The 21,304-nt window shown below is 42.6% G+C and overlaps 1 protein-coding gene across 1 annotated transcript in view; it reads right to left on the bottom strand.

Annotated features, from left to right (window-relative positions):
• The window catches only part of ASCC3 (activating signal cointegrator 1 complex subunit 3), a 1,806,704-nt gene that overhangs the window by 219,063 nt on the left and 1,566,337 nt on the right, over positions 1-21,304 (bottom strand). The window contains exon 34 of the mRNA XM_069235471.1: positions 16,092-16,217. Coding sequence (XP_069091572.1) covers positions 16,092-16,217 — 126 coding nt within the window. The remainder of the gene's footprint in view (positions 1-16,091; positions 16,218-21,304) is intronic.

Raw genomic sequence — 21,304 nt, forward strand, 5'->3', positions numbered from 1 at the left:
CAAATAGCTTATTGTTTTCCATTCTCTTCAGCTATTAGTTTTCAACAACGTTTTCTTTGTCTACTGCGGGTAGTTTAGAGAAGCCTCTGGAACATGTTAAGTCAAATTTTCCTTACACATTTATACTCTAACTTTTCCCCAACAGCGTTGGATTACATTTAAGTAGATTTTGGCTTTTTTTCTGAATAATGTTTCTCTTAAACATTATTTCTAAGACTATTTTCCTTTGTTTGCAGTTGACTGTTTCTGTTTTTAAACTATGTTCATGTAAACCTATTTAAAAGATTTCATATTTTCCACTACAATTCTGTTTCAAATCATTTCATGTTTTTTTTTTTTTAGTTGCAGGTACCTTAGATCAGATTTTTGCGCATTTTTAAATCACATTTCCTTTCATTTTTACTCCTTTTCCCGAGTATGTTTTTCTCTTTAGGAGAACGTGAAGTAACTTCAGTCTATTTGAAGACCAGCCCAGTGAAAGTGCAACACAACACCACAGTGGACTCAAACTTGCAAAGAGGGACCAGAGAAGTGCATTACCTGACTGGTAAGGACTCCTGTCTTCTTGTATTTAAACTTTGCTTGTGCGACAGGGCTTCAAAAAGTTTCAGGTTTTCCTTTCCTTGTAGTTGTCTCTCCTGTTGTACTGTTCACGCAATTCAGTTTAAAAACATATCCCATTGGCTTGTCAGTTTTCCATAGCATATTTGTTTCAAGCCATTGAATGTTTTTTAATTGCAAATGCATTATAGAAGACATTTGTACATTCCGAAGTCAAGTTTCCCTAATTAAAGTACATCAGAAGCCATGTTGCTACTTTTATTTTCTTTAATTGCAATGTTTTTTTTCCTTTGGAGTAAATAAAAGTGCATCACACCCCCACAGAGGCCTCAACCTTGCATTGAGGGATCTGACAAGTGCACCACTTGACTGCGAAGAACTTAAGGCTTCCTACGTATCAACCACACGCCACATCACAGTCATCATATAGAAATTCATGTAGTCTGTGAAAGATGTGAAGGCTCAATCACATTTGGCAACCTAAATAACAAACTGGGCCAGAGAGCACGGCAGTGTGCTGCATGCTGAGGCAAAGTAATGTTTCGATATTTAGGCAAGGTGGTGGTGAACCATTTTTGAAAGCACATGGTGGATATGCATGCGCTATCCCAACAACACATGAAGCACAACACTGATGCTGTAGACCCCCACTCTTCACAGAAACAGGAATGTCAGATGACTGTCAATTCACTTTTCACAAGGAGTACATCTGAAATTGCATCAAATCCTGCGAGGTGAGCCTGAAAAACAAACACATACTGGGGAGCGAGGATGATTTAGATATGAAAATTAACATGGGAGCAATGGAAAAAGGTTACTGATTAACTTTTGTTGGGCAGTGCCGTAATAAGGATGATTCATCCTAACTACTCTGAGCACATTGACTTTTACATCAGGCCAATGGAGAAAATTTTGCTTGGAAAGGCTTGTAGAAGTCTCACCAATTTATGATGATGGTGTGCATCTACTGCTGAGCGAATCTCTTTATGACGGCAATTTTATTAATGCCTTTTTTTGATTAATTTAAATTAAAAGTCGCTGAGAAAGAGGTAAACCATAGTTTGTTTATGTAGAGTTTTATTTTAAGTGGTAGAATCAAATTAGTCACACTTTGTGATTCAACGGAACCGAACTGGCAGAAAGAAATAAAATACGTTTTTGTTATTTTAACAAGGTATAAAGTGCTCTAAAATGAATCATTGCTGGGGCATTCGCTAACATGTATGTGGCAATACACTTACATCTGTTTATGTTACCAAAGATAGAGAACATTGGTTCTGTTCTTTAAAATGGAACTAATGTTGTAGGACATGTGGCAGACCTCAACATCATATCTTTCTCATTTCAGGTCACAATCATTAACAGTGGTTCTCCTTGTTATTGTAGCCTCTCTTAGGCTGTGTGTCTCTACCTGTCCACTGGTGTCAACCTGCCTTTTGTAACTTGTTTGCATGTCATCACCAGATCAGTCATACATAATGCAATGCTTTGCTCAGCTGCCTGGTTCGCGTACTTAGAATCTATCCCTTGACAGGAACAGTTCAAATCAAATAACACTCATTTTTGATCATCAAAGTTTAGAAAGAAAGACATTTAATCCTGGACACTTCTAACATTATGCTCAGAATAAGAAAACTAATAAGATTATGGGGGTCATTGGCGGCCACACTCCTGCCGCGGCCATCAGGAGATCCCCGCTAGGCCGGCAGGCGGAAACCTGGTTTCCGCCCGCCTGCCCAGCAGGGATCTCGGCCGCAACACAGGAGCCGGCTCCAAATGGAGCCGGCGGTGTTGCGGCTGTGCGACGGGTGCAGTTGCACCCGTCGCACTTTTCACTGTCTGCATAGAAGAGAGTGAAAAGCTGCACGGGCCGTGGAAGGGGGCCCCGCGACTCCCCTTTCCGGCAGCCTGCACCGCCATGAAAAGGCTGGCGGGCGGGTGACCCATAATCCCCTAGGCAGCGCTGCAAGCAGCGCTGCCCTGGAGGATTACTCCCGCCGGGACTTAAGTGGCGGGAAACCGCCGGTCCCGGCGCTGTGACCGCGGCGGAAGCACCGCCAGCCTGCTGGTGATGAAATCCGCCAAAACAACCCTGGCGGTCTTTGACCGCCAGGGTTGTAATGGCCCCCTATATGTTTCTTTTATGTAATGTCTGCCAGGAGCTATAGGGGGGCTGTGAGCTTCAGATTTTCCAACAGTCAGGCTGGCATTTAATGTTCAAATACATTATATGACAAGCAGGGTGAGTGAGAGGGGCTAAAAGGGCAGTGGAAAAGAAGACAAATGTGGATTGTCGCGGTACTAAGTGAGAGAAAACATATTTTGTAAAATAACCACCAATTTTGAAGACTTTCAAAACACAGAGGGAGAGAGTGTGAGTCCTTTTTATTGTCTGTGTGTGTGTGTAAAATATTCCAGTGAAATCCGACACCTCACCATACCCTACTGAAAGCACCTGTACCCAACTATTTAACAGAAAATGCATTTATTAGGGGTGTGTAACACCCTAAACAACCCCCTTGAAGCTACACCCCTGGATTTTCCCTCTCAAGGTCTAGACATCTGACTGACTTTAACGAAATTGAATTTTCTGGCAGACATATCTAACAGACTATTCGAGAGGGTCTCGAGAAAAATACAAAAGAGAAATCCCCTTATTTGAGGAAAGGACCCTCACCCACAACTAGTGTGTCACGGTTCAACATACTTTTTTATCTTACCCTGCAAATGTTCTTCCACAGTGAGCTCAACCTCTAAAAGGAAGCTTTTGATATTATATTTAGGAAAGTTCAACAGAAAGTAAAAATCGTCTAGAGGATTAATACAGTAACCCTATTTTAACAACTTTATTTTAGATTTTTCAAAAGATAGCACAAGGAGTAAAAAAAATGACAATATCAAAAATAGTTTGAGACCATTACATTACTCGATATTTACTTGTCTGCTGTTATGAGGGCAGTGGTTCAGGGCCTGGATGAAAAAGGAAAGAAAGAAAATAAGTGTAGAAAGCAAGGTGGTAAATGAAAAGGGGGGAGAAGAAGAGAGTGAAGTTGAGGGTAAACATGTTGATCAACAGTACTTTATAACTTCTTAATTACAGTAATGATTTGTGAGAAAATGGGGTGCTTTATATGGAGTGATTGCGCGACTTCACCATCAAATACACTTACCAACCTCTCTAGGACCCTTAGGTTTTGTTTGTCAAACCCTCAGCTCAACCCCGAATAGCTGTGGCTCTCAGCAGCAAGGCTTACAAAAAGTAACAAGTGTAAACCATTTAAACAGCAACAAAACAATTGAAGGAGAAATTGAAAAGACACCAAAGAAATCCAATACCAATTTATAAAAATAGACTTTATTTTTAGACTACACCATAAAGCAGATCCATGGGTGGGTTATAGAGATATAGAATTTACAAGGTATAGTAAAGCAGAGCATTTCACTCAGCCGCGAACAAGCATTGTCAAATTCAATACATTTGACACTTAAAAAATGTTTTCAGTAAAACGTTTGGGCTAGGTGTAATGTGGTCACTGTAAGTCACTTTACGTGACCAACTCCAGTAGGCAGCCAGTCAGGGGGTCCAGCCAGGTCCTCAGAAATAGTTACCTCAGCAGGTGAAGCAGTCTGCAGTCAGTTCCAAGGACTTTTGTTCTTTGCAGTGCTTTCATATGGAAGTGGTCCGGATGCACGGAATAAAGGATGCTGATGGTGCGTATAGAATGCTGTGGCTGTGATGCAGTCCATCAGGGACTTGCTGCGACCACTCATTGGTCCAAAAAGGGGTTTAGGCGGTCATGGTCATAGGACCGACGTCCCTTGAAGTCCTCTCGGTGCTGGCAGAAGCCCAGTCCCCACTGGGATACCTGTCACTCAGCATTGTGGTCACAGGTCAGTCCTTTATGGGTCGATAACTCATCCTCTGGGGGTCCCAATTACTCCAACAACACTCCTGGGCTGAGTGAACTCGGGTGTAACTTAGTGTCAGGTCTTTGACCCTGGTGCTGCACAGGAGTGGTTGGTGATGGGTTGAAGATTTTGGCTAACATCTTGCTCAGTAGGCTTCTCAGCTGTTGTGTCCTTGTGCTGTGACAGGAGGTCAGCTCACTGACCCTTGGATTCTCTTGGCTTTGGCTAGGCTCTGCAGACAATGACTCCTTGCCCAGGACACAGCAGACACAGTCCCTCTCCTTTGCTAGCCACCAGGCTCAGCAGGTGAAGGTCCTCCCTGAACCCGAATACAAGCAACCTAGGTCCTGTTTCCATCCATCACCTTGTAGTGTAGCCATTTTTAATATAGATTCATGCACGTTAGTTTAACATACTAGGCCCCTGTGCACTTTGCCCTAGATACATCTTATTCAGTCTTGCACTGTTATTTTACAATAACCAGTTTTACGGTCTTGTTTTAATTTCCTTCTATCACACTGTTTAGCTTGGTTCAGCACTGTGTTCTCAAATAATGCATTCTTGATCGCCCTGTGCTTCGGTCAAGGCTACAGTCTGGTACATTGCCGGTAAACGTGGTAGAAGTTTAGTCTCCAGTATTCGTAGAAAATGCACACCCTTACGTAGGGACATTTTATTAGAACATCTGTGTGTTAGTTATAAAAACACTTCCTAGTCCTAGTACACGTCAGAGGGAGATTCCGGCAAGGAACCTACAACTAGATGCTGACTGCCCCACTGCAGATGCTGATGCAGATTACAGGCCGGCTTAGAGCTTCACATGCTGTGCTCAGAATATAACTTAGAGAGAGCATAATCTAGTGGCACTATGATAGCCTTATTCTTGTGCTTCACTCTCATCGTTACTATTTCAATCCTATTGTGTTGTGTAGTTCTGGGTATTGCAGCTCACGCTTTACTATCTAAAATGCAGTCGTTTTATTAAACCAATCTTTAAAACTTAAACTGCCTTTGTCATTTCTATATGAGATCGTACTGTGTATGAGAGAACCGGTTGTGACCTGAGTGACCACGACTTCCCTGGGAAGTGCTAAGATGTCATGCGCTCTGCTGCCCAATTGTCTCTTCCCTTTGGGAGAGATGAGGCACTGCTAGTTAGCCGGAGCAAAACCCGGATTTAGAGTGACAAGGGTCCTTCACCGTGGGTCAGACTTAGTCCCCCACACTGTGAACAATCTTGCTGCTCAAAATCCAGTAGTCTCATTAGGATAATAAGATATTTTTGCGTCTGATGCCCTGAACAAGTTGTGCATGCCTAGACGTGAGTCCCAGGCTGACTGCACCACTGGAATCAAGCTGTACCTGGCTGAAGAGCCCTAACAAGGGCAAAACTGGTCCTGGCTTGCTTGTGTTCAAGTTCACGGAGGACCTGGCAGTTGGGCTGGACAGTTCCCATAAGGAGCAGGGTCAAGACTGCTTTGCATATTGCTGGGTCTCAACTGAGGTGGCATGGTGGGTGAAAAATGATGTTCTGGGATGTGGCCCGAGTAATTGCCAGTGGCTGAAATTAATTCAAGCATTCCCTCCATCAGCTTGTTGTTTTTGCCTGTGAATGGTACAACACAGGACAGATTATGGGTTCCATATACCCATGCCTTCACTGTGAAACATGAGGAGAGGAGGTAGAAGAATCCCTCCAAGACAGATTTGTGTTTTGCTGCATTCCTGTAAGCAGCCAGACAGACATTGAAGAGAGGAGAGCAAGGCTTCCCCCGGTACACTTCAAAGGGTGCTCTTTGATTCAGTGAGAGGTCACAAGGGAAGCATGTAGGCCAGGGGTGTGGAATTTATTAAAATATCTACTTGTCCAGGGGACAGGTTGCTTCTCAAATCTACTTGTCCTGTAAAAAGATCTACTTGTCCCTTTGGTACCATGTAGTGTGGCGACAAATTATGGCAGCAATTAATAGCCTCTCTGATTATGCCAGGGCTACTACCATAGTAGGGCTTGAATACTTGGAGTTTCAATCCCTACTGTAGCAATTTCCTTATTTTGCCACCTTTCTGCAGATCTGCATACTGGGGCTGGAGGAAGCAGTAAGCAATAGTTCCAGGGCTGGAATGCCTTTGAGTCTGCAAACCTACTAACCTGCATGTTTTAAAGATTTTTACCAGCTTCTCTCTAATATTTTCCCATAATAAGAAAGGTTGGACATTTACTCCTGACAATGGCAGAATTAGAACTTCTTCCAGGGTTGGGAAGAAAGTGGCTGGAGGGAAAATGAACTTGCAAATGCTCAATAGATTTTCACATGAGCAAATCTACACATCGTATTTACCCACGCTAAAATACAGTTCACAAATATTTTATAGGGGTACGACATATACCATGGGTGCACTTTTGTGACTTTCTTTAAGAATTTGGGGCCACAAGTAGGTAGGTTCAGATTTGTGACCTGCAAATTGCGAGTCGCAAATCCGAATGTAGGATGGTGTCCTTGACACCATCTGTGATTCGCAAGGGCTTCGCAAATGCCCACATCATGAATAATCATGAGGTGGGTCGCAATTTGCGACCCCCTCACGAATGGTGGCCTGCTGGAGACAGCAGACCACCATGTCTGTGACTGCTTTTCAATAAAGCAGTTTTTTTTGTAATGCAGCCCGTTTTCCTTAAAGGAAAACGAGATGCATAACAAGAACGAAAAATGAAACGTTTTCGTTTCATTTTTTCAGAGCAAGCAGTGGTCCACAGGACCACTGCTTGCTCTGAAAAAATGTTTACAGTGGCATTCACAATGGGAAAGGGGTCCCATGGGGATCCCTTCCCTTTTGCGAAAGTGTTAGCACCCATTTGAAATGGGTGCAAACTGCGATTGGTTTGCGCCCGCGTTCGCGGTCACAAATCAATCCTACATTGCACTGCGAGTTGCAATTAGGAAGGGAACACCCCTTACTAATTGCGAGTCGCAAACCCGTTTTGTGATTCGGTAACCAGGTTACTGAATCGCAAAACTGGGTTTGTGCATCGCAGTGTGCTTTTTGCACGTCACAAACAGCGAAAGTCGCTGTTTGCGACATGCAAAAAGCTACCTACATGTGGCTCTTGGTCCCTAATTACGTCTGGTGTTAACAAAGACATTTTGTTTTTATTAAACTTCTATTTCTTTCTCTTTCGGCTGGCTTTACTGTGAGTGATCGCATTCTGCTCTTCCACAAGGAGCATATTGCCACACAAAGTAGTTTTGTTCAGTGTCAGGAACTACAGTGGCAATCAGTGACGTAACGAAACTGGAGGGTGCCCCTTTGCAAAGAACATGGAGGAGCCCCCTCTCCAGACTCACTCAGGGCAGGTGCTGTGCTGACGGGGCCCCCTGGAGGGCGGCTGCGGGGCCTTTGTTATGCCGCTGGTGGCAACGTGTGCTTTAAGAGTTCAAAAACTTTTGGGGGGGGTTTTGCCAATGTTTGTTACAATGTTGAGGGCCTGGTAGCTCCCACAACAATAAAGTGTTACAAAAGCCATGTCAAAACAAGACACGCATTGATGAAACTAAAAGACTTATAAAAATATGTCAGATTAGTTGGCTTTGTCAGTGTTTGTTTATTTTCATGCTTCCCATAATCGTGTTGAAAATGGTTACACTGATTTTCCATTAGAAATATTTTTGGGAAATACTAGCATGCATCAACACATTTTACTAAATGACACTTCATTTGCATATAATCAGAGAGCATTCTGGGAGCATTATACTTAGCCTCTTAGCCTAAACTTTTCAAACATGTGTGTACACGTTTTTTTTTTTGTACTGGAACCAACGTCAGTAGTGAAGTGTGACCTTAAAACATTTATTTACAGCACGCACCCTAATAATGAAGGCTTTCAAATAATGAACCATAAATACAAGTTCGAACAGCATTATCTTTTGGAAACACATTACCTCAACTGCAGAGAGTTCAACTCTCTGTAAACAGGCAGCCAAAGGGTTTGTGCTGCAGGGGTTTGGCCTACTTGTCCCAAGGACAAAGTAAACATAAAAACTTGTTGCCCTTGACCCCAAACAAGATGTCCCGGGCGTCGGGCGATAGGAATTCCACATCCCTGGTAGGCCCATCTCAGGAAAGAGATTGGACTAATAAAAGAATCATCAACACTAGGACTGGGGCCCTGGACTAACTTTTTCAGACACACAGCACTGTGGCAGACATCAAGGTATGAATGGCCTGTGTTGTGGGGCTATCAGTTTTGGAGTCACTTCTACTGAGACAGACTGCTTTCAAGAGAAAGAGAAGTGGGCACTTCAAAAAAGCAGACCCCAACAAAAACCTTAAAGACTCATACTCTAAATCACACTTGGTGTGTGGAAATGGACTATATGAAAGGGAGTCTCTACAAAATATCTCCCTGCGACCGGGGCATTACTCACTGTACCCAAGACCACCTGTTCTGGAGCCTAGAGCACTAGTGCCTGTCTTCCTGCTTGCCAAAACCTATGTGACCTGTGAGGAAGAGAACATTGGAGTGAGTGAGGTCCAGTAGGCATCCCTGTCGAGTAGCCTCCCTTAGTGAGGTGGCCCGATTGGGTTGCTGCCTGTGTGCAGGACAAAGTCTGTGACCCTTGTATGCCAGAGTAGGAAGGCCATGAACTAAGCAGTGTGCATCACTGCACCCATCGGGCCGAAGTCCATGCATAGTGAGGAGCCATGACCTTGTATGCCAGTAGGGGGCACAGTGGGACGATTGCCATACTCAGAGTGCTGTAGCCCTTGAGCCACTGATGAGCCGTGACCCCCGTATGCCAGCAGGAGCTGCTTCGGAAGACTTTACTGTGCCAAGCTGGTGAGATCCTGCGTACAGGGAAGGCATGGTGACCTGTATACCAGAAGATCACCGGAAGCAATAAGACTTGTAACCCGATATAAGCCCCCTGCTGAAGAAGTAAGGCCATCAGGGGAGCACCAGCACCATTACCCACACGAGGGGCAGCTGTAGGATCATGGCACCACTCTCCCCTTCCCACACCATGGGACGGATTGGACACCAACCTTGCAAGGAAGAGCTGCAGCCTCTGGTTGCTTCTGTGGTACGACCGTGCTTGAGGAATTCTGCACCTGCTGAGTGAAGCCTGCTTGGGCTGCAGGTTGAGAAACTCTTCTGATTCAGCTGCTGCAGCTACAGTGCGCTTGCAGATGGGGAGCACTCAGGGTGCACCAAGGCGGAGGTGCGGATAAGACCGATTTTAGGCCTGTCGGTACCTGGGGAACTTGCTAGCTAGTTAGTGCTGGGGCACTGGAACACCATTGACTTTAGTTTATAGTCAGAGTGGGCTCTTAAGACTCTGACTGCTCCTCATTTACCTTGGATGTTGCCTACAGTGGATAGGAAATAACCACTATCGCTAGGAGTGAGACCCGCCAGAAACACTAGAGCCCTGACCTAATTGGGACTGTGTAGATGTTTGTAAATGTCATATTTTTCCTTTGTGTTAATAGCGGTAGAAGTAAAATACTTCTCTTTTTCTAAAAAAAGCATTTGGCTGGACAATGATTTATTGCTGCTGCTTGCATTTTGAGTTGTGACCCTATGTTCACTCCCATGTACCCAACTACCCCGGGGGAGCACAGGGGCCCTGTTGCTCAGAATCCATAGAAGGTGGGGCTCTCTGACATCAAGAGTAAAAGGCCTCAACCCCCACAGCTGGGTCCAGTAGCTCCTGCTTTCCCTGTGGACCTCTGAAAGGGGTTCTGATAAGTACACATTACGCTTAGAGTCTGCTTCCACAAAGATGGTTTTAATATTTTGATTTTCAAGAGTGAAATCAAGACCCAGTCATTGTACAATGTCTACTCAGATATTGATAATGGCAATCATAACATCATCCATAGGGATAGAAAGGTGTGAAATATTTCTTCCCTTCAGTGACTGCCTGAGACTTTTGAAACACTTAAAACTGAAAAGAAACTAGAGGGAGGTACAAGACATCCATACTAAAACACCACACTTTAAAGTCTGAGGCCTGTGAATTACACAGAATCCTTTACAGCATTGTTTCCCAAACTCTGGGTCGTGACCCACTGATGGGCCGCACAGCCGATTTTCTGTGGCCCGCCAAAGTCCATGCAATAAATAAAGATGCCTTTAAGTTCTGTATTTAACATGTTATATTTGCTGCACTGCAAGGAGGCCAAAACGTCAGGCTATATGTCTTCTGCTCCTTATTTATGAACACTAAGGCTGGTGTTCATAAACAGCTCTCACTTTGTAATCAGAGAAAGAAAAATAAAGTGAATTATGAGGCAATCCTGCTGGTGGAGATGAATTGCGAAAGGAAAGCTGGAGGACGTCATTTTTCCAAACGCACAACAAATTGCAAATACCTCTAAATGAACTATACACATTCACCAGTTAGGAAAGCAGAAATTAAGCACATTTTTTGTAATTCTCAAGTGTGATGGAAACAACGATTTTAGTAGGATCAGAACAAATCAATATACTTAACTAGGAGATTTACAAATAATATTCACTGAAACTCGATTTCCACACATCAACAAAGGTGTGCATTATAGTTTTATCCATAAAACTTTGTGCAGATTTATTGACAATTTCAATACAAAATGTGCTGTCCGCAAACAACAATGCACCGCCACAGAATGCTTTATTGCATTGAAAATCACCACATCATGTCCATTAAAGCTTGGTGGGCCGCAAATGTTTCTCGTATTTAAAAGTTGGTCGTGGTTCTAAAAAGTTTGGGAGGCATTGCTTTAGAGTGCAGGATTGCGGTTTCAAGAAAAGCGTTATGTTTGGATGAAATAGTTGAAAAGTAAACAAAATTATGATAAATCATACACGGGTATAAAAATCCATGCAAGGAAATAGCATGGCGTATTATATGTGGCTCAATAATTTATTAGTATTTTCAGTTTTATTCACCAAAAGGACGTATGGATTTGAAGAAATGTTTATCTTGAGTAACTGTCATGAATGACGCAGAATGCATGTTGGCACCTTAATATATTTGTGGACAAAATTAAGAACTGCGAGTAAAACTGATAACTTTTTTTGTATAAAGACTAAGGCCATAATCATCACGATGGGGGCCGATAAAGTCTGATACGTGGTAACACTTGTTAGCCAGGGCACGCTAACAGAGTAGGGCGAGATCTTGTGAAACACAGGGGCAGGGGAATCATCAGCATTTGGATATTACACCCCCTCGCTGGAATAGATTTTATGATGCCCTGGGCAACTGTCACACCTGCTTGCATTTCCTTTGCGGGTGTGTTACCCAAGAGCGAAGGACTCGTTGAGAAGTAGGGTGGCATTATGATAAAGCTTGTGTTATTTACACAACGCTGGAACCATCGTTTTTAAAACCATAAACAGCCGCTGTTACTATCACCGTCTCTAAAACTACCCTCTTTATCTACTTCACGGTGATGAAGGCTTGAGTTTGCCTTGCAAGGAAGATTCGAACGCAGACCAGCGACCCATCAGAGATGTCAGCAATTAAAGTGGAGCCATTTTGACAGCAAAGGATGTGAAGTCTACGCGTATAAACGTTATTTTATTAAAGTACTGGAACGAAATATGTAGAAAAAACAATAATAAATCAATCATAATCATCACGGCTGGCACCAGTGACCAGCTTTACTGGCAGCACACCAAAATGTTGAAATCGATTTTATTAAATTAAAAAGAAGCACATTAGAGGGCATCACTTGTGTGTGCTAGCATATTTTCTAGGCGGGCAAAATTTGCGTGCGCTAAAATAATTCTCCGGCGCACCACAGAGAAGCAAATCAATCCTCTTGCAATAATTAGTAAAGAATACTCCCCCAGGAGGGTAATGCTGATATGTGGGTAAACGGTTGTCGCTATTATAGAAACAGAAGTAATACTTAAATGACAAAGCTAACAACCGCGGCTGAGAATGTCCTCTGTGAGGCGATTGTGTAGCAAACTATTGTGGAGTTACAGAGCGTCTGGCCGACATTCCTGCCGTCAATACCGAAGGCCAAGGGCCCCTCCCTCCAAATCAGCGGCTCAATTACTGCTCTCAGCACAGAATTAGGAATCCACTTCACAGACAATGGTGTGAGGGATTTTCACACTTCCCAACACGCTCTCCCAGTCAATGAAAGCACGTGGGGGCCGCGGTGCTTACAGGCTTTCAGATCTAATTTTAGCACAATGGACACCACAGCCATGACAGCAAACGGCAGAAGGCAGAGACTGAATGAACATAAAAGATTTTTTTTTCTCCAGAATTTCTGATTTAGCACAGAGGCTTTATTACTTTCAAACCGTTTTCAAATAAATGACTTTGCCAAAACACACTTTCTTAATGGTTTTCAGAAACTTAGCACGAGCCATTAGACACAAGAGGTTACTGTTTCTTTCTTTTTTTTTTAATTGTACTTCATCTATAACTAAAACAACAACTCAGTGAAACAAACTCAAAACGATGGCATGGGAGCAAATAACACCTCGGGCAAAACACGTTCACATATTGCATCATTACCCTCTTTGCGTTAGCGTTTCTGCCTAAACAAAAGGTACGGTGTATTTTCCTTTGAGTAATTGACAGTCAACAGTTAAACAAGACGTAAGATCCCCAGATTTCTAACCTCCGACTCACTCCACAGTCCCCCTAGTTAAACAACTCCCATCGGCCTTAAACAACCCCGCGTTTACCACGTTAAGTAAAACAACAATTTTACTCAATTGCTCAAACACTGCTGCAGCTTATAAACCTTACATGCCAGTAATGTGGTACTATATCCCTGGAAAAAGCACAGTTCATTATGCTTTAGAAATGGCCTCGCATTTCTAAATATGAAGTCTCCCAAACTGACATTAAGACAACCTTCAACAAATTTGTCCAACCCCCCCCCCCCCACTGTTCCGCAAGTCCCTAAATTAATTCCACCTCATAGCCTGATAGTCACAGAAAAACATACTACCCTTTGCTCGTCATTCACCACTCATCAGCCTTCCCCCAGCTCTGGCCTTTTCTTTATTGATCTCACTGCCATTCAGCCATCCTCATACATGTACCTCAGACACCAACAAGGACACCAAACCTTGCCACCCGACAAATAAGGAGTCCCCTATGAGGTGAACTTTTAAAGTAAAACCTAACCATATGTCAGCCTCTTTCACATCAACAATTACCATTGCAACTACTTCACTGAAGTCTAATGCTCCACCATCTCTGTTACTATCACTTTATCTACACCCACCCCTAGAGAAAAATAGGTGCCATGTAGCACTGCAAACATCAACTACACCATCAGAGAAACAGGATAAATCCTCAGCTGTTAAAACTCAAAGGTAATGCACAACTAAAATCAATCACAACTTGATTCACAACGAAAGCACAATGGAATGTACAACTAAAATCTATTGCAACTTTCAGAGCTCTCATGCTGAACCTGAACCCCCTATGACCACCACCACTAACACACTGACCACACTTGCTGGAAACAACTTTTTTCTTGAAAGTCATCTGAAAAGGAAACTAGCTACCTTGACAACACTGAATGCATCACAACACCAACCTCTGCACCCTCATCTTAAATATCTCTTACCTAAGCACACTACACACCATACCAAATCCTCCACCTCCTCATTCCACACCTAAATCCGATTCAAAGCCTTCATCAAGCTCTTACCCAACCCATACCTTACTCCTATACAATATCAACCCCACTTAAAATGTATGCTGATCAATACACTATCAATGTGTGGGAATAGACAAAATATCTACAACCAAATAAGTGACTGAAGTACAGACCAATATTTCATTGGGGAATGAATGGTTGGGCGATGAGATGACACCAGTCCTCTCTGATGCAATCCCAGCAGTATATCTAAATCATAGACATAAATGACAAGACAACGCTGGAGGAGGATTAGAAATGATATTCAAAGAATCCGCCACAGTCACTAAAACTGAAGATGTAGACTTGTCAAACTGAGTCACTACTAAGAAAGATGAAATCCTACATATACCTTCTGCTGTTAATTTCTACTAATGTACAAACCTCAGCTAGGCAACAAGGGATTCACAGACATCGTCCTAGATGACATATCAGACATATCAGTCAAATATCCCAACTTGTGCATCCCTGGCAACCTAAACATTTGGTTTGACAAACGATACATGCCACTATCAAGTTGCTAACATCTAACCTAGAAGCTCTCAATTTCCACCAAACTTTAGCTTACGCCTTGAACATATAACCACAGTAGAAAAAGCGTATGGGTGGAAGAACACATTTTTCAACAGAAAGTCAATGAAACCGTCCACAAAACAAAAAAGGAAGTGTAAGGTCCCATGGATGAATGAAGAAATAGAGAACAAAAGGTGCACTCAATAACACCAAATAGTACAAATAAAAAAACAATTAAGACAAAGTACGCCTCCAAGAACAACATGATTTTTTTTTTAGAATCAGCCATCAAAAAAGTCCAAAAAGCCCAGCACTCAAACAGGGATTTTTTTAGGCTTAGTACCGCAGATAAATGAATTTCAGAGATTCAGAATTGTGCAATCTGGAATCATCTCCTCTGTCTCAGACTTCTTCAATACCAAAACAAAAACACTGGATCGTTTCCTATTAAATGTAAAAACAGTTTGAAAAAGCACCAGGTTTAAAGCAACGCTCCAAAGAGAAAAAGCTCCAGCACTAACTTCCTTTCAGGATCTCACCCTCCTGGAATTCCACAATTTGTTAAAAGCCATTGGAGTACTCCTCAACCTATTGCAGCCTTTGACGTGGCACAGAATGAATTGCTTCTATGTACACTAAAGGGAATTGGCACTAAACAAAAACATGTTTGGATGGACCTCCTCAAACCTGATGGATGAATCAAGCACTGTTTCCCTGACTCAGTTCACCGCTAGACCATTCAGAATCAAGGCAGGCATACCTCAAGGATCAATCACCTCACCATTCCTTTCCAACATCAAAATTAGTCTGCAAAATGCCACTAAGAAAGTGTCAAAAGTATGGAATAAGCAGACCTAAAGGTCAATCTTTTTATACTGATGGCTGAGTTTTCAAAACCCAGGCCTAAAAATTAGACACAGTGGCTATACCTAGAAGCAAAAAAGAAACTGAAAAATACACAGTAAACAAAAGGGGAGGAGGCATAACAGATCACAAAACATTAAAGGTTAAATCACACCTTAAGAGGACGAGAAAGAACGTTGAAGAATAAAGCAAATAAAAATATAAAATGTCATATTAAGAAGTAAATATTTCGAATTCATGAGGTGCATTCCACTATGTAGATCAAACAAATACCAATGTATACAGAATACATTGTACAGTGATTAGCAGGGCTGTAAAGATAAGCACCAAACACTTGAAATATGTAGTTAAGAAAAAGCAGTTATAATTTCAAAGCATGTTGTTATTTTGGCTAGTTGCAGAGTCGAACAATGACTAAAGCTGTGATAGTCCAGAAAAGGCAAGTCATGAACCCTAAATATAATTATAAAACAGTCAAGGAACCATTAAGAGATCTCAGTGTGCACTGTTCAGCAAAAAATAGAATAGTGTGTGCCTGTCGTTGCTACAGTTACATATGATGAATAAACCTACTGGCTCACCTGGGATTCATGACAAGGCGACGGAAGAAGTAGGTCCATGTGATGTAATCCATTGCATCCTGCTTTGAGGAGATCGTTCCACCGGCTATTTCTGCATTCAGGTGATCTGCTAGCACTTCCAGTAAGCTGAAGAAAAAGCACACAAGGATAATAATTCACAGAGAACTCTGCAAGAGATTGTTCTATTTTCACAACAGTCGACTTTATTATTATTATTTTTTTTAAAAAGCTTATAATTCTTGCTGCTGGACATATATATTCATACATGTCCATTATTTCTCATTTCAATCAAACATCCTTTGAATGCCATCCTACATACCACAGTTCATTCGAGCCGAAAAGTCCTATCAAATCACTCATATTTTTTTTATCAGCTGTCAAAATGCTGCAAGACATCTCACCCCAAATTCTAATCTGAAAAACTGGTCCACGCTGAGGGTTCACTATCACCCAGGAAGCCGGACTTTCACCGGGCTGAACTATGCAAAGGTAGAGGAAAACATCAAACAAGCCTTTTCATGCCCCAACCCAGATTTTGAATCCTATTATCTTTCCAATATATCCTGGAAATATACTCACCTGAAATTCTGATAGAGGGGGATACCAGGAAGACTAAGGGGCTTCGAGTCCCAGTTAAAGTGCCCGGAGGTGCCAGCACATTGTTTGGGGGTGGAGGCGGCCACACCCCCTGCTCCTGTAGCTACATAGCATGGTGTGCTCTCCCGCAGAGCGGGATGCATGTGGGCCATGCCCGTGGAAAGCCGGGGCCAAGGGCAGGCCCATCTGTGGCTGAACGAGGCATGGCTGTGAAGACGCTTTGCTGTCTACATTACTAAAGATCTCATCAAACATGTGTAAGAGAAAATTGACAGTTTTAAGTGTGCTTGATGTGCCAAGCAAGGATTGCTTAAAAACTGGTACTATCACTAGCTTTTTGACCACTGCGATGGGTGCCATTGATACCGAAATTGAGTGTGTGGAGGCGAGACTGGGTGCCACTAAGAAAGTGCTAACCTCAGCTCTAATCACAGACTACACCCTAGAAAACACATTAATTAATACAAGTTTGGTGAATTCCCAAGGGGCCTCACTACAGGGCGGTAGTAGAGTAGTGAATAATTTTTGCATGCTCCCGGGGAGCTTGGGAATAGTCAGAGAGAGTGAGCCACACAATGAAAGGGACCCCAGTGGGTCACCCCCGATAATGAAGCAAAAAATTAATATGCAACAGACAAAAGTAAGACTTAGGAAACCACCAGTGTCCATGAGGCGCCCTAACTAAACAGCAGTCAGGGCACCACCTGAGCAGGACCCTTTGCCCAATGGGCTGGACAAAGGGTACCCTTGCATCAAACACCAATACAAGATGAAGAAGTGTGACCCTACCATACTCTACTTAAAACGTATGGAGGACGCACTTATGAATTTGCTTAGCCCAGTTGTGTCGGCGCTGAAGGGTATTAAAGTGGCACTAAAGAGATTTTAGCGCAACTCCCAAAACGAACAGACCAAGATGGAAATGTGTGCTTGGACATTTTATACCTGAAACACTACCGTGCAACCCAATATGAGAAGAGGTTCCAAGGACAAGCAAATAGGGTTGCACATGAACAGCCATCACATCGTAACACAACTGATTATTCTGTACCATGCCTGCAACTGGAAGCTACCCTGTTGCCATCTGACCACAGTCAGCAGGAAAGCCAATGAAACCCGTGTAACACCACCTCCTGTGATCCTGTATCTACCACTAGAAGAAACCCACTTTGTGATCATATTAAAAAATATACCAATGGTGCAGCCAGGTCAGATTGAAGATGAGCCACAGCTACAAAATTAGGTCACTCACTGGCTGCGCTAGTTGCTAGCAAACTACACCAGTAATACCACATTTAAAGGCATTATCATGTTACGGTGAGAATCACAGCTAGGTAACAGCACCAAGATGGAACAAGTAGATTGTAAACTCTAACTTTCGGGACGCACATTTGACTAGCTTTATACTGCATAGTCTGTTTACACTGGCCTGCACTAAATTCATCATACAGGCAGTACCCTGGAGTTATTTTAGCAGAACTAACGTTGCTGTAGTGCCAAATATTACTCTATCTAGACCACAGGTGAGAAGTCCTTTTTTCCTGCCGTTCCAATGTACAATCGCTTATCTGTTCTAGCTGATGTAGACTGACTGGGCAAGCACAATTATATGTACAACAGTGATCATGGGCAGCGGCACAAAAATCTTCTTGACCCTATGGCGCATGGAGCCAACTGGAGCGATATAGACTCTACCAATAAACACCGGCCTAGATCTAATGTTAATGTGTTCAGCAAAAATGAGATATCAAAAGGATGTCCCAGCCGAGGCACAACCCATTGATTCTAAATTCACCTTAACTCCGATATGATCTTCTACTACTTAAGCATGCAACAAAGTTCAAATTTCTATTCAACAGCAAGCACCTGATATTAATACAAGCCATGGTACATATGTTGCACCAAATGCGCAGGACACAAATGTTCTTTTATGGAATATTGCTGGAACTGCAAACAAACTGACAGATGCTAACTGGGTTAATATAATAAATGAATTTCAAATGATTCAAATGATTTATTTACAGGAGACATGGTCATGTACAAATCAGCACATTAATGGTTTCTATTCAGTGATGACGCCACCTCTAACTACGCATGGCCATAATAGTGGAGACTTTTTGACCTTAATTAATGTTGTATTGCCTTGTAAAACAGCCCAAACAATCTTAGAATCTCCTCATTTTCAGATAATTTGTTTAACTTTTGTATCACAACCACTTTGAAACCTGATTAATTTCAATCACAACAACTTTAATTGCAGAGATCCAACAATAGTAAATTCATTGGATTCTGTCCAAAGAGATGTAATAGATAGAACAAGGGTGGATTTTGTCACAATATGGGGAGGGGATTTTAATTGTCAACTCTGCCCCATCACTAGTAACACGGTGTGTGGATTACGGGACAAAGATGCGGCTGACCATTTGCACTTCGCACATAACCTATGTGGTGATTCGTTAAACAGAATGATACAGACTGAACCTTGTTCTCACTGTAGACCTGGCAGAGGAGGCAGTTACCTGCCAAGTGACTTTTACCGGTAAGGGCAATGGCAGCCTGATTGACTTCATTGCTTTATCAAAAGAATTGTGGGAGAATGCACCCTGTTTTACTGTCCTCCACTGTGATATGAGTGATCATAACCCTTCAGCCTTAAACTTACAGTTGAGTCAGTTTCCACCACTACAAACACACACTACTCCTCAAATGAATATACAAAAAAATGGGGGTATTTGCCCTAAGCGGTCAGACATGGTCACAGGGGAAATGGTGGTAACCTTGGTTGGAGGTAGTATGAAACAGCGTATGGTATGCTTTGATTGAGAAGCTAAAAAAGAGGCATACACTGAGATATGCACACATACCTCGGAGCTGCTAACACACCCTGTAATGCTTGCCGCAGCTAGGACAAAGAAGTGGGTTGATAGCTACTGCTCTTAAGCACATAGTCTCCTAAAAGTGCCCAGAAAAAGACACCCAGAGAACCTGATGAAGTGCAACACTGCAGACAGCACCGCAAGGCTGTGACCAGGGCAAGAAAGAAAACAATAGGAAGGGAGGCATGGGAACAGCTAGAGAAGGCAAGTGTTACTAATGTGTCCCTGTTTTGGAAAGTAGTGAATTCATCTTAATTTGCAAATTGATATAATGCTAGCACTAACGTGACTATACAATCTTCTATATGCGTGAATGTGTAACACACTTTACCAAGGCTTTTGAACCCAAACATCCAGGGAGTGTGAATAATCATGCAGTGGACACCATCCCCAACCCACAGGAAGGTAAACAACTGACAGTCTCATTAGAAGAGGTTATCATGGAAGTGAGACAGTGGCCTAGTAATAAAGCCTAAGGTCCAGATGGTGTTTCCATTGACCTTTTCAAAAATGAGACTGATCTCTGGGTCCCACTCCTGGTTAATATACTGAACAGAGTAATCATCTGTGGCCCAGCCAAGCCTTTGGCAAATACAGTCATTGACCAGATTTAAAAAAAAAAAGGGGATAGAGAGGATCCTTGTTATCGTCTGATATAACTGATTGACTCTGCAGCAAAGGTGATGATCAGGATACTGTTAGATCATATATAGACCTGAACGGCCGAGGAGGGTATTCTCACACAAGTACAATATGGTTTCATTCGAGTGCTGGGAACCATAGACAAGTCCCTAAACCTCCAACTCATGATTAGCAAGTACGTCCACATCAAGGGCAGGTGCTTATATTTTGCCTTCATGACTTTAATCAGCATTCAATAAAGTAAACAGAAGAAGATTATGGACGAAGATACTGGCCATGGGCACTGATCCAAGGATTGTATATATACCATATAAATTACATGAGGATGTAGTCGACAGTGTTAGACATGGGCCCAAAGGAGAATTTACACCCCTAATTAAGATCGGGAGGGGTTTGAGACAAGGCTGTGCACTCACTATTTTACTGAGCCTTTATATTAACCTGGAGACATTCTTGCCCAAGGGCCAGAACAAGATGTCTGCCAGTCCTCATGTATGCTGACTGTGTTCTCATGTCCAGAACAGGGATTGGTTTACAGAAGTTGTTGGACAGATGTTTGGAGTGTATGGACAGCCTGGGGCTACAAACAAGTCCAAATCTTTTAAAATGATATGCGGATGACTCAAGAGCTAGGTGAGCCCGTTCTAGATGAGTGGCACCAAATTGCAGACTGCACCAACTTTTTTATATTTAAGGACACCTCTTGACAACAAGTGCACCTGGAAACATCAGAGTGAAGTGCACGCAATTTGAGCCGAACAGGGCATCCATATTCCAGTTCTGTAAGAAACTGGGATCCACTTCCCTCGGGATAATATTCAATACATACAAAGCCAGATATACCTCAGCTGCCTCTTATGGAGCTGGCATTTAGGTCCTCTGCAAACTAGTACTGTTACAGGCTAGTGAAATAGTTTTCTGCGTAAAACTGCTCTGAATACCTGGGATTGTACCTGCCACCATATGACATGAACAGCTAGGCCTAAAAAAAAATTGGGGGACACTATCAAGATAGCCCCATAACTGTTATGGAATTCAATTTGGAGAAGCAACACTCAATCAAGTGATGACCACAGATTGCTTGAACTTAGATGAAGG

The sequence above is a fragment of the Pleurodeles waltl genome, chromosome 5 (assembly GCF_031143425.1).
Source record: "Pleurodeles waltl isolate 20211129_DDA chromosome 5, aPleWal1.hap1.20221129, whole genome shotgun sequence".
In the NCBI taxonomy this organism is placed as follows: Eukaryota; Metazoa; Chordata; class Amphibia; order Caudata; family Salamandridae; genus Pleurodeles; species Pleurodeles waltl.